The sequence below is a fragment of the Anser cygnoides genome, chromosome 1 (assembly GCF_040182565.1).
Source record: "Anser cygnoides isolate HZ-2024a breed goose chromosome 1, Taihu_goose_T2T_genome, whole genome shotgun sequence".
In the NCBI taxonomy this organism is placed as follows: domain Eukaryota; kingdom Metazoa; phylum Chordata; class Aves; order Anseriformes; family Anatidae; genus Anser; species Anser cygnoides.
Genome location: NC_089873.1, coordinates 116,553,307 through 116,566,428, shown reverse-complemented (window position 1 = coordinate 116,566,428; position 13,122 = coordinate 116,553,307). Strand labels below are relative to the sequence as shown.

Here is a 13,122-nt window from a genome sequence, read left to right as displayed (position 1 = left end):
TACTTCACAGGTTTCATAATGTACCTATATGAATGCACCTATGTAAAGATGCATTTAATCCACGTGAACTAATCTTTTAAAAGCAGATTACATGGGTGCATTTGGCCTTAGTTGTTATAGACGTAGTCATCTGCAGCTGGTCATCGATGTGTCTGCCTTATTATGTGTGTGCTCCACCAGTTGTGCTACACTGACCATGAGTACAAAGGATGCAATTTAGATTCAGCACATCTTGGACTGACTGAACATGTACATTTGCAGGCATTTCTGTCAAGTCAGTCTTGTTTAGGCAACTTTTCTGATGCTTACATGTTCTGGGAATGTGAGAAATGTCAGTCATATAAATCTTCATGGATAAATGTTATTAACATGGTCAAGGCCATCTGTACTAATATATGATGCTGACAAGCAAAGCCAGTCTGACTCAACATGTTCTTTAATGGCATGTGAAGTTAAAGAAAGAGAATGACTGCTCAAGAAGACTGCTTAGGATCCAGACAATACTTGTCTGTCTGCTTTGATATTTATCTTTTTCTTTTTTTTTTCTTTTTTTCTTTTTTTAATGCAATGCTATTCTTCAAAAATCAGTTTCATAAGAACAAATGTTTTGGAAACTCAGGAAGATCAGAAGAAGGTTTAAGAGAGGTTTGCCTGAAACAGTAGTCTGGCAAAAGGCTATATTTTCAAATTAATTTATTTTCATGTCTTTATATAGAATGAAAAACAATGCAAACAAAAACAGTACAGTGGGCTTGTAAATTCTATGACAACCGAAATAGTAGAATAGTAGTAATATTTAGCTCAAACATAGAGTTTTACATATTCAAACTGTGTCCTTATTATGTATGTACACAAAGGGCTGAATAGTATCTGGCCAGTCTTCAGGCATTGCATGTAAAATGAGAAGTAAGAAAGGATGCTTTTATGCTCAAAGCCCAGGACTGGGATACAGGATTCCCAGATCTGCCACAAACACACAAGATAACATTGGGCATACCAAGTAGTTTTACTGTGCTTCAATTTTCCAATCAATTAAAAAATATGCAAATGATGAAAATTACCTGAGAAATGTGCATGAGCATATTTGCATAATGTTTCTGACACCCGGAAAGGCTTCCAAGTCCTGATTTCCAGAACAGTTCATAAATAAATATAATATTCTAAGATATAAATTATAATATATTATATATAATATATATTATATATAATATATAATATAATATTCTAAGAATATAATATATATAATATTCTAAGAATTCATAAAAATTTGTAATCCACAAGAATGAGGTATGCATGCATGCTAAATGCCCATATACTGATTCAGTGCAACCTGGAATCAAATTCTGCAGGAATTATTTGCATTTATTTTGATATAAAATTGGTGGTCTTTTTTTTCTTTTTTCAAAGCTGATTATATGTGTGGCTTATCTTGTATAATAATTAGTCGCTAATTTTCTAATATTTCTTTACATGGTAATTTCATTGGATTAGAGTCAGCATGAGTCCTTTTGTTTCAGAATACAATATGGAATAGTTTTTACACGTTTCTGCTCCTATTACTGTGATCCTGATGCTGTATCTCTCCTGTTTAAAACACTGCTTCACCAGGGACCCAACAACTATTCTGTATCATTCTATACTGAGGAAAACGTATGGCAAGTCCTAAAAGATGAGACTAGCGTGACAGGAGGCTGTTTTAAAAATGCAAGCATGTTAAGTGTACTACGAGTTGAAAGAAGTTAAAAACATAAATGAAATGGATATCTGTACCTTACCTATGTTGTCTGACAGGGTAAACCTGTTACAGAATCAGGTTCCTATCATATGCCGTGGCTCAGTATGTTTAGAGTCAAAATCAGTGTGCATGAGAGAGGACAAGTTCCAAGAGGAAAAGTAGCAAGCAGCTATTGGTAGGGGATTTAAAAATAATAATTATTATTTTTTCAAAGAGCTGTTGAAAAGCAGCTCTATAGACAACATTATCATCATGTTTAGAAAGACAGAAATGTATATCATTAATTGTTTTTTTTCTACCCTTTAAAAATTACTCATTGAATACTGGACTGCTGTCCCCAGGGAACTGGCCAGGAGTCTCCAGAGGGAATTCCACTGAGGGTCTCCTACAGTGTATATTTTGAATATTTTTTATCCAAAAGACACCGTAAGTTTCCTTTATCAAATTGAGCAAGAAAGAAAATAACTCTTTCCCAAGTCATTACCCTAAAACCAAATTAACCTGTTTAAGTTTCCCTAATTTTACACTTTCAAAATAAGACATTAGGTGAAAAAAATACTCTAGAATGTACCATATGAGGCTTTGTTAGTTATTGTATTCACCTTAAATAAATATTCCCAATGTTCAGATGAATTGTGAATTTCTGAACGGAGTTTTTCATGAAGGGAAGTTGGTACTGTTTCTCATTAAACTGTTTCTCATAAAAATGTTCTTTCAGGTTGAGATCCTTCATTACCTTCATAGTTACTTGCAGAATAAATGTGGTTAAACATGTGGGGCCACAGAGCTGCAGCTGCTATAATTAATGTAGCATAATATTGATTATTTGCAGTTTGTTAAAATAATTCTGCTGCTGGTGGCACTTGTAATTCTGTGTATGCAAGGCTGTGATTTATTCTGATCATATTGTCTATAACAGTACGTATTCTGCATATGCAATGATTTTGAAGCTATAAACTATTAAGGTGCACACTTGATGATGGTGACATAAACCAACTGCTGTTCATGCTGGAGGAGATGGAGGTTCTCCCTTTACTTAACAAGTAAGGTCTTCCTTGTGTTTAAATATACATGCGGCTAGAAGGAGAGATGGGTTTTGTTTCTGGATGTTGCGGAGAGTAAAGTGCAAGTTTATCTGTGCTAAGCTACTGGTCAGCTGTAGGCCATTTATTTATCTGGGATGCACCAGCAAAAGCCTGAGAGAAGAAATTTTAATCCTCCAGACAACTCTATATATCATGGACAGAGATGAATCCTCTTTAATCAGAGCCCTTAAAGCTAGCTAGTGATTTAAAATTATCTGCTTTCTTTCTAGATGAAATAAGGAAAGCAGCTTCTACAGCAATATGTGCAAGGACCCAAATCACCTAAACTGTGTTATTAAAGATTATGGCAGTTTTATTTAAAGTCCTGGAGGACTGACAGTTAACAACAGTGGGTAGAGAACTCTAGCTGCTCATGCCTAATATATTCATAAAAGATTAAGATGGTAAACAATTAAACACAAACGTTATGTGATCAGTCACGTTTGTGCCATTTAATCATAAAGTAGTAACAATTAACATAACATTGTGTACACAAATATACAGCTCCTGCAACTGTTTATGCTTAAAAGAAAAGATTATGTTTATTTCTCCTTTATAAAACTTCAATACTGTATACATAATATAAGTGGAATTGATACTGTCAATTGGCATGAAATATATTTTTGCAGTCTCAGAAACATGGAGAGAGCAATAAAATGATCCTCTCTATGGTCTGAAGTTTGTAATCCGTCCAACAATCTGGTTTTAAGAATGGCCATTATCATAGTATCAAAATTTATTCAGAAAATAATAGAGCTGTGCATTATAATAGCACTAATGCTCGTATTTCTTTCCTTGTTCTGTGGTTACAGAAACACAAATGTACTCATATTACTGTTAAATTTAAAGGAGCTAAAACCAGGAATAGAGATGCCAATGGCTTTCAGAACCTGTTTAATTTTTGAGTATTGTGTTCAGGCCTCATCTTGTCTGAATTTGAATCCAGCATGGTACCACAACCCTTGTTCCTATGGCAATACTGTAACTGAGTCAGCAGATTATCTATATCAGCTCAGTTTATAAATTCAAAACTGGAGCTTTATTTTCCTATTTTCCTCTCCTCCCTCCATCCCTCACTCTTTTTGTTTCTTGCTTACTTGCTTTCTTTGCTTTCTTTTTACTTTCTCTTTCTCTCTATTTTAATTTTATGCACCTTATGGTTCTGTATGCAAGAATTAGGCAGGTTTGTTGTCTTAGTGTAGTAATGTTGTATGCAAAACTTTAAGGGAAATCTGGAAACTATAGCTATAGTACAACCTAAAGTACAAGAGACAGTGAAACATCTTGGAATAGAGAAGTAAACACCACAGTATCTAGATTTGACTAAATCTATTTTCTTTGGAGAGATGCAGAGAGAATGTTGGTCCCTAATATTACTGAGAATTATAGGTGCCAAAATAATAATAATTCTTGTATGTTAAATATTTATCTCTTTTAGTTTTTATACCTTCAATGATTCGATAGAAAATATTTCATGACCTTTCTCCTTTTGTCTCATGCTGGTGTAGAAGGATGGTGATGATGATGGACAGCCTAGACTTTGAGCAGCTCTGACCTCTGCTGGCAGAGGGGCAGGGTGACTGATCAGTAACTGATTTATTTGCATCCCCAACGTAGACTGAGCTGCCAACACAACAGAAGTTTCCCGAGGGGAGACCTGACTGAGGTAGAGGAGGTGAGGAGGGTAAAAGGAGTTAAAGAGTGATGGTGTAAGAAAAATGTATATATATATATTATTTTTTGAGCTATGAGTTCTATACAAATTTTGGAAAGTTTTTGGAAAGTTTTTGTCTATGTTACAATTAGAACCATGTCAGTCATAGTGTTGAAAACATTCATGAACATCCTCAACTTTTTTGTGGAGAGAGAACCTCAGTTACTTTTTATTGAACTCAGAACAGATTATGTGTCCAGATAAAAGAGAAAAAAACACCTCATGTGAGGCTGCTGGCTTCTTTTATAAATTCTCAAATTTAATTCTAGGAGAAAAAAAAAAAAAAGGATGAAAAGGGTTGCTTATAGCTGTGGAACTGAAGAACTCTCCAGACCTACAAGCTCAGTCTAGTGATACAGATGTATTTCAGAGAACTCTGAGGAGTTTGGAACAACAGCTCACATGTACCAGCAGCCTCTTTTGCCACTTCTCATGGCTTTTATGCCTATTTCTTTCCTTGTCTCGGGAAAAAATGGGAAGATCAAAGACCTTAATTCCTCAGGAGTAACATCTCCCTCTGGTAGTACTTGAGAAAATTTGTCACTGAATTTTTCACCCAGAAAGTGAGTCATGCTCATGGTGGCTTCTCCAGTTACCTAAATTCAAATCTGTGAGAGTCAAGAACCAGGCAATGTAGTGCAAATAAGTATTTGATTCAGCAGGTATGCCTGAACGGTGGAGGTGGTAACACAAGGGAGGGCTAATTTCAGTGTAATTGATTAAGGAAGATAATTGTCCCTGGGCTGCAGGGCAATGCTATGATTTCCCTTGCCTGCTCTCCTGGAAGTAAGCTGTGGGTTGTGTCCCTGACAGGGAGAGCAGCAGTGGTCAATGCACTCCAAAGGGGCAATATATAGACCCCAGTGCTGAAGGAAAACAAGGGACCAGAAAAAATCAGTTTATCCTCTGTAAGATCTGATAGTGAGGCCTGTAAGCTTGGCTACATCCACAGAGGGGAAGGCTGTGCTGAGCAGAGTGTAGCCATGTTTTGACCATCTGTACCACCTACTGTGAGCAACATCCCAGGCATCTCTTGTAGGTTGAGAACATTATATATATATGAGCGGTGCTTGGAAAAGTGAAATCCTTACCTCTCTCCTTCCCCACATTCCTCTCTTTCATCATCTAATCATTGGTTTGTGTATCAAATGCACTGGCAGGACTGTGACTTCAGCGTACAGTTTCAGCATGGCTGCTTCTAGCACATTTTCCATGCCCAAAGCAGCAGATTGCTTTGCTTTGAGAATGATGTTGTAGCAGTACTATAAAACTGAGTTATAGGTTACACTTTGCTTTGGCTCTGCAGGGAGGTTTCTCCCCTTGCATGCACAGGTCATGCTAGAAACTTGCTAGCAGAAGCAGTTCTATCCAGCAGAGGTGACAAGTACAGCTGATAAAAGTTTATTTGTTCTATATTATCATTTGGCACACGATTAGAGCAGCCATCTGTTCCCTTAATTTCTATCAACCCAATTTAGGCTGCAATAACATAATGCCATAAGATGTGTTTCCAACAAAGTGAAAATCAAATATGATTTTTAAAAACATCTTGAGGATAACATGGCCCCTATTTAAAGACTAACAGCGTGCTGAGGGAAAAAAAAAGGCATTATACAAGAATAATTAATGTTACAGTTTTAAAATATTCTCATTTTAATACAAGAATATTTTACAGTAATTCTACAGGAAAGTGTTCACGTTTTCTTATGAATTATACATGAGAACAATTTCATATAGGAAACCTAAACAGAATTATTTTAACTTATTACTAAGACCTGTAAAATTTTATTTTAATCTCTGATATCATACAGTTTAATGGAAGGCATTAAAACCTTACATAAGAGCAATTTCATAATTGTTAATGTGACCTCTTCTCACTTAAAGAAATGAATACATGATTTACCAATGCAGCTAAACTTTAATGAAGTCACTAGGTTATTCAGAATACTAGTCAGCAGATGGTAAATTTAGGGGTATGCTTCTAAAATGTCACGGGATTTTGGCCCCTTGGTTGAGGTTGGTCAAGACTAAGTATGACCCAGTTTCCTTCTGCTTTTCCCTCTTTCTTCTCTTCAGGGTCTTACTAGTTCAAAATATGTACTTTCAAAACAAAGATTTTGATAACAGCTCAAATAAAAACATAAAGTTTCAGTTAAGGAATGAAGTTTAGTTAAGGAAACACGTTGATGAAGTATACAAATGGACCAAGTGTTTGTATGATGGCAAATAATCTTATGGTTCGGTGAGTTACGTAGGGAGATTGGATTGTGTGATAAAGATGTCGTGTATGAATATGTAGCTTTTCATACAGACAGTGCTCGTGTCAAGAAAGACAGTAGGTTCAATCTATAGAATGGGGGAAATCTGTCCTGTAAGTCCGAAAAGGATACCAGAATTTTTTATCAATAACCAAAGTAAGTTATCATTGGTAAGAGAACTAGTGCAATTTCTGGATGCATAAATGCATGGAATATTTCTATAAAAGAGAGAGGTGACATTTTGCATTCACTATTACCAGAACTGTTAATGAAACTATCTGCATGATCCAAACTTTAAAAAGAATTTCAAAAACTTGTTAAGGTGTTGGGCAAAAACTGCAGGAATATTTCAAGATATGAATTATTCACAGTAAATGAGTTAGGAAGTTCAATCTATATAACTAATTAAGGAGATATGTGGTTTAAGAGGTAATTTCTTCACATTCCGTAATTACTTAAACAGAAGATTTCTGACTGCAGAGGAAATCTTTAATGAAGGCACAGTAAGATTTGATAGCTGGGGTCAAAGCCAGATAGACCACAAACAATACTCTAACTTTCAAAAGTGAGAATAATTAACCACTGGAATAATTTACCCAGGGGTATCAAATGCTCTCCACTATAGGAAGTCTTTAATCATGACTAATGTCTTTTTAAAAAGCTGTAGCTTAACTTCCAGATATGGACTTGATGCAGGAATTAATGGGTGAAGCATGAAAGGTGAGAATAAATGACTCTAATAGTTCTTTCTAGTCCTTGGATCTATATATTTTTTCAGTCTCTGCAAGACAAAGTTATGTATCAGTGACAGATGAAGCCCTGAAGAAAGAATGATGGGTTCCGTTTACGTTTTTCCACTGACTTGTTTACATCGATCTACATATCTCAGTAAGCTTATTTGTAAAACTTTTAAATTTTAAATAATAATATGTTACTATGCTTGCCTACTTCACCAAGGTAGTAAGGGTTGCTAATGTCCTTTGAATTCTTTAAATGAAAGACATACTAAAGATATTGGGCCAGGTCTTCAAAGCCTCCAAGCACTGAAAACGAAAAAAGATGTAAGCTTTCAACATCTCTGAAAATCAGATTATGAAATTATTATAATCAAGTTTTCAAGGCATTAATAAAAACACTTCAGAATAATAAATGGGAATTATGAGATATATTTTGACACTCTTCTTTTTAATTGTTGTGAAGGAGGCTTCTCTGTCTTCCTCCCTTGAAGACTGCTAACAGCCAAACAAACAGAAAGCTTCAGCTTATCTGAAAGGATGTTCCATAAAAAAAAAAAAAAAAAACACTTATTTGCTATATTAAGTAGATGAGTCAAAAAAATTAGACTTTGTTACAGCAAAGTGAGAGCAATTAAATTAAATGTGCCTCAAGAACAGAACACTCCCCTAGATCAACAGGGTAATAAAAACTAGTCGATCCCTATCCCAGTGCATTTCTAAACACTTTTTGAAGTACAGAACACCGAGAGCTCAACACTTCAGGTTTGTCACCATTGACAGCCTGTCAGTTTTAATGAAAATGCTCTCCATTTAGAAGATGACAGAAATTACATGCATTTCCCCTTTTATTTTTCTGTCATCTTTTCTGTCTTGCGTTTTTACAGTAGAAGGTGGAATTGGTTATTAAAGCATTACATAAGTATGCAAAATATATTAAGAAGAAGGAAGAAAAGGAAAAGCGTTAGCCCTGCAATTATATATAATGTGTTGGTGAGAAATGTATATTGTGGGATAACATCTGATGTGTGGCAATAACTATTTATTTTTAGTTATATTTAAAGAGGGAGAGGCAAATTCTCTAGATAATGCATTAAATGAAGGTTTTATTATACAATTGCCTGAGTAATTTCGAACAGGAAGATGATCTAAGCAGTGTTAGATAGCTCAAGTACATTCATAACTTCTCTAGAAAACATAGCAAGATAACACTGAACAATTTCTTGGCTCTGTATAGCTTCCACAAGCCTCTTTTAATAAGTGGCAGGCTTTTAATAAGTGTACCAGCTCTGCTTGACAGAGATGTAAAACTGCACCTGAGGAAACTTGCTGCCAGGACTGAAGAAGGAAGGCTTCACCTGAAAGTATGAGGCAGTACTACGGGATCTGGAAACAGCCCACAAATCTATAAAGAGTCTTCAGCCTGGCAGTAGCCATTCCTTATGTTTCCCCAGTTTTGATTCCAGTGTAAGTATTAGTGAGAATAATGGGTGCAGTGTTGAGACAGTGAGGAGGTGGGCTTTTGGCAGGTTTAAGGAAAGCTATGAATTTCATCCTCTGTGACAGCTACTTCAAGCTTATCCTAAGAGAAACAAATTTAATTATTAGCGATGGCTTGTATATAACATACCTCAAATTTTTGCAAGCTTTAGGAAAACAGAGAATGCAATTAATTTCTAAGCTTTTTACACAAATTTGTACAGTTTTATACTTGTGCCTACTAATGGTCTCCAACAGTGCAAATTTTTGTAGAACTAGAATTATGTATATTTAGCAAAGCTAAAATTGGAGCCCAGGAAAAGAAACCTACATGAAGCCATTGTACAATGAGCACATTTCTGCCCATCAACTGTTTAGTTTCCAGTTGCTTGACCTAAATGAACAGCCTTTGAAGGTTTACTGGAGGGGCCAGAAGGGTCACAGCCATCCTGTTAGCCCCTTCTTATCTCACTTATGGTCCTGGTCCTCTGATGTTACAGCAGTTGAGCAGCTTCTCCACTGACATCCACCCCTGTACTGTTTGATAATGGAGTTACATCCTAGTTTGGAAAGCCTGATCTGATTCTTGATCGGGCTCCAGAGGACAGGTCTGTATGGTGTGTACAGTCCCTAATCAGCGGCCCATCAGCCCTGCCAGCCGAGTTGCATTGCTGTGGGCAAACACACATCTGAAGTGGCTGTGCTATCTGAAATACAGAGCTGCATAATGCTCACACAGCTGGAAACGGAAGCAAGAGATTGCCTCTGCCACATACCCACCATTAACCCCAAGTAAAATCCTTAAATGTGATTCCTTTCTCCCGAAGCTATCATTTCATGCTGCCTAAAGACTAAGGGAGACAATTGTGCCTTAATTACCTTTAGCCCTTGTAACATATTTCTTGGCAAAGGTAGATTTGCTTTATGAATATTTCAGTTGTGCAAAATCTGCATGACGCAGGAGTCAAACAGCCCAGGGTTTTCACAACAAAATTCTGAACATCCTTTCTCACCTAGAATTACGGATGAATGTAAACCTGGTTTAAGGGTACAGATGTTGAGCACCTATGTTATGAGGAGATAGGGTGGAATGGGCTGATTGATTATGTCTGCATAATGGGGACTGTGAAGAGGAAAGGAAGAAATACAGGACACTGTATCTAGGAGTTGTAGTGTGAAAATCAACCAGAAAAAAAATTTTATCCTCTGGCCATCAGAAAGTACAACCTCTTTGTGAACTGACATAAATCTGCCTCCCTAAAAGGAGGAAGAATTCTCCTCAGCTGTGGCTTTCAAACTGTGCTGTACATATGACAGGATGTAAGGAACAGCCCTATGACTGTTAAGAGATGTACTAGCTGGTTGCCAGAATACTTGCAGATCAGATGTTTTCTGGTTGCTCATAGCTGTTAGTTGCCAGATATTTGTAGAAAATGCACTCAGCTTGTTTGGTCAAGCCAAGCTATTTTGCAGACTAGCGAATAAATAACTTGTAATAACTAGTAATTGAAAAGCTAGGTAAAACATATTTTATCAGTTTAACATATTTTTATTAACTGTGTATATTGTTTCATCCAAACATTACAACTAAACATATTGAAATATAAGATGCACGATAGCTTTGCTTTTCTCATGTAGCCTTTACAATGCCATACATACCTGGCTGTGAAATTGTGAAATATTACCTACTCAGGTGCTTTTCCTGCTCTGCTCAACTGTATTTGAAACATAAGATTTCCATATATAAGCACTTGCATTTTCAGGGGCATATGACATCAATATGGCCTTTGTATCAGAGGGAACCCCCCACTAGGTTGGAATATAGTGTTGTACAGTGTCACTGATAGCTCATGGCTGAGGAAAGCACACTTGCCTCCCAGTCATACATCTTCCCTTGGGTCTTCCCTTGCCCAGCTCTCCCCCTTGACAGCTGGGAGTAGCTCAGCATCTTCTGTGTCTCCATGCTGTGGATTTATTTTGTTAATATATTTATTATTAATGGCACATGCTGTTAGAATAAAACAGGTACTTTAGAAGAGTATGTACAATATGGCATAAGCTTTTCTGAAGGTGTGACCTGACTGCTTCCATGTTTATGCCTTGACTTTCAGGAGAACAGGGCTGCCAAGACAAGTAGCATGGTTATTTTATAATTCAGTATGCATACAAGGATGAGAGAGGTGAGCTGAGGTTGTGTTATTCAATATTCTCTGTTCTAAGGGTCAGTCTTGTCCAGTGCTATTAAATGGTTGTATTTTTTTTTTTTTTTCACTTCTTTTAGATTGTGATTTAAAGGAGATTGCCTTTGGTAATAATACCATTTCCTTTCTGTCTTTTCTCTGCTGGATTGCTTTCCCACTGACTCATTTTTGAGCAAGCACCTTGACTACACTTAATTATTAAAAAGTCATTGCTCAAATACAGTTCCGAAGAAAAGGAAATATTTCTTACCGCATATTACTGAATATTAGATCATAATGTGTTTCTTCTTTGTGTATTCTCTCGCTTAATTTGGGAGACATTTTTTATAATACACAGATAGAGGTTTGTATGCACAACTCTGCTAGTGTGCACAACTCTGCTAGTGAATGACCGTATCACTCTATGATGTTAAGTTATACTAGATTAAATTCTTTACCTTATATTTTATTTCAGATACCTCTTGGATATTGTTTTGTGATTGTGATGTAGACCACGACACCTTTCTTTCTTTCATTCCTCACATTTGTCTTACAGATCCTTACATTTTCAATAAGAAATACATGTGTTAATATCTTTATATGCATTTGCAGAGAGCACGTAGTAGACTTATAATTTGCAGCCTCTAGACTCTGGCAACAAAACCTTCAGGACCCTTCAGCCTGCATCCTCCATCGCCCAGTGTGAGCAAGCAGAACACATTAACAACCTGCAGGTATTTTAAACACTGCAAATTCTTGTGTCTTTCAGGACCTAGATTTCTCATCACATCCACGGGAGCCTTGTATATTTTAGATGTACAGAATGAAGACGGACTGTACAACTACCGATGTATCACAAGGCACAGATACACTGGAGAAACACGACAAAGCAACAGTGCAAGACTTTTTGTATCAGGTGCTCCCTTTTATATATATATATATATATAGTGTGTTGAAATAAATACTATATATGCCTCTCTCTAGTATGCTGAACTGATATGGCAGGATCTTGATCTTGTATTAATATGCACCAACAACCAAGTTGTCTGTCAAATGGAAGGTAGAAGTGAGCTTATTGCAGCTCCCTACTTTAAAATCCGCTTTTTTTTTTAAATATTTTTTTTGATTTTACTGCTACTAGTAGATATTTCCAGAGAATCGGTAGGGTACACGGCGTGTCACTGACATTTAGTACAGTGATTTTTAGCATGCTTTGTAAAAGGACTGTGGATGTTAAAGTAGACATTCACAGTGAAAGTATCTAGTTACCCTAGCTTCCCCTTTGAAATCAAAGGGGAGCCATAGACACTTTACAGAGTAGTGCATCTGGCCTACTTCAGCTGCTTCTATTGGGGTGAGATGAATTGCCCTACGGTGCCTATTTTTCTTTAACCACAGCAGGAGCTCAGGGTATTTAGCTCAGCTGTAGGTATTTCCACTGCAGGAGCTTCAGGTCAGCTGAGGTGCATTTCAACTTTCCTCTTTCATTTCAAATGCTCCTTCCCCAGGGTAAGCAGTGTTTTCTCCTACTTCCAGCAGGGATCTCTAGCCAGAAAGGGAATGTGACCTGGCTGAGGCCACTAAGGGTGCTGCAGGTAGACTGGAGGGCTAGCAGGTGGCTGTACATGGGCAAAGCTTAGACCCTGGGCAAATGGCCTTGTGCAGCAGGTAGGAAAATTAGAAGATAGGTAGGGTATTTTCATTTTTCTTTCAATTTGCTAATTATCTACTGATTGTTGTGTGTGTGAAGGATTGCCAGGGTCCCCCCACCTGACTAAACACATGGGGTGGTCAATATGGTATTGCTCTAATTCCCCCATTTTATCTCAGTGAGAGGTGCCAGTTGTGGGTAAGGTGAGGTGAGAAGGAAGAGCAGATGCTAGGCCTGGGTTTGCAGCTCTCTCCTAAATACCTCTATATAAGAATAGCCATTTTCC

The 13,122-nt window shown here is 36.9% G+C and overlaps 1 protein-coding gene across 3 annotated transcripts in view; it reads left to right on the top strand.

The window, feature by feature from the left end:
- The window catches only part of DSCAM (DS cell adhesion molecule), a 475,409-nt gene that overhangs the window by 276,222 nt on the left and 186,065 nt on the right, over positions 1 to 13,122 (top strand). For all 3 annotated transcript variants that reach the window (XR_007165989.2, XR_007165990.2, XM_048071347.2), the window contains exon 4: positions 11,955 to 12,101. Coding sequence is in view for 1 of the 3 variants with exons in the window: in XM_048071347.2 (XP_047927304.1) it covers positions 11,955 to 12,101 (147 nt within the window). In the remaining 2 variants the exon portion in view is untranslated. The remainder of the gene's footprint in view (positions 1 to 11,954; positions 12,102 to 13,122) is intronic.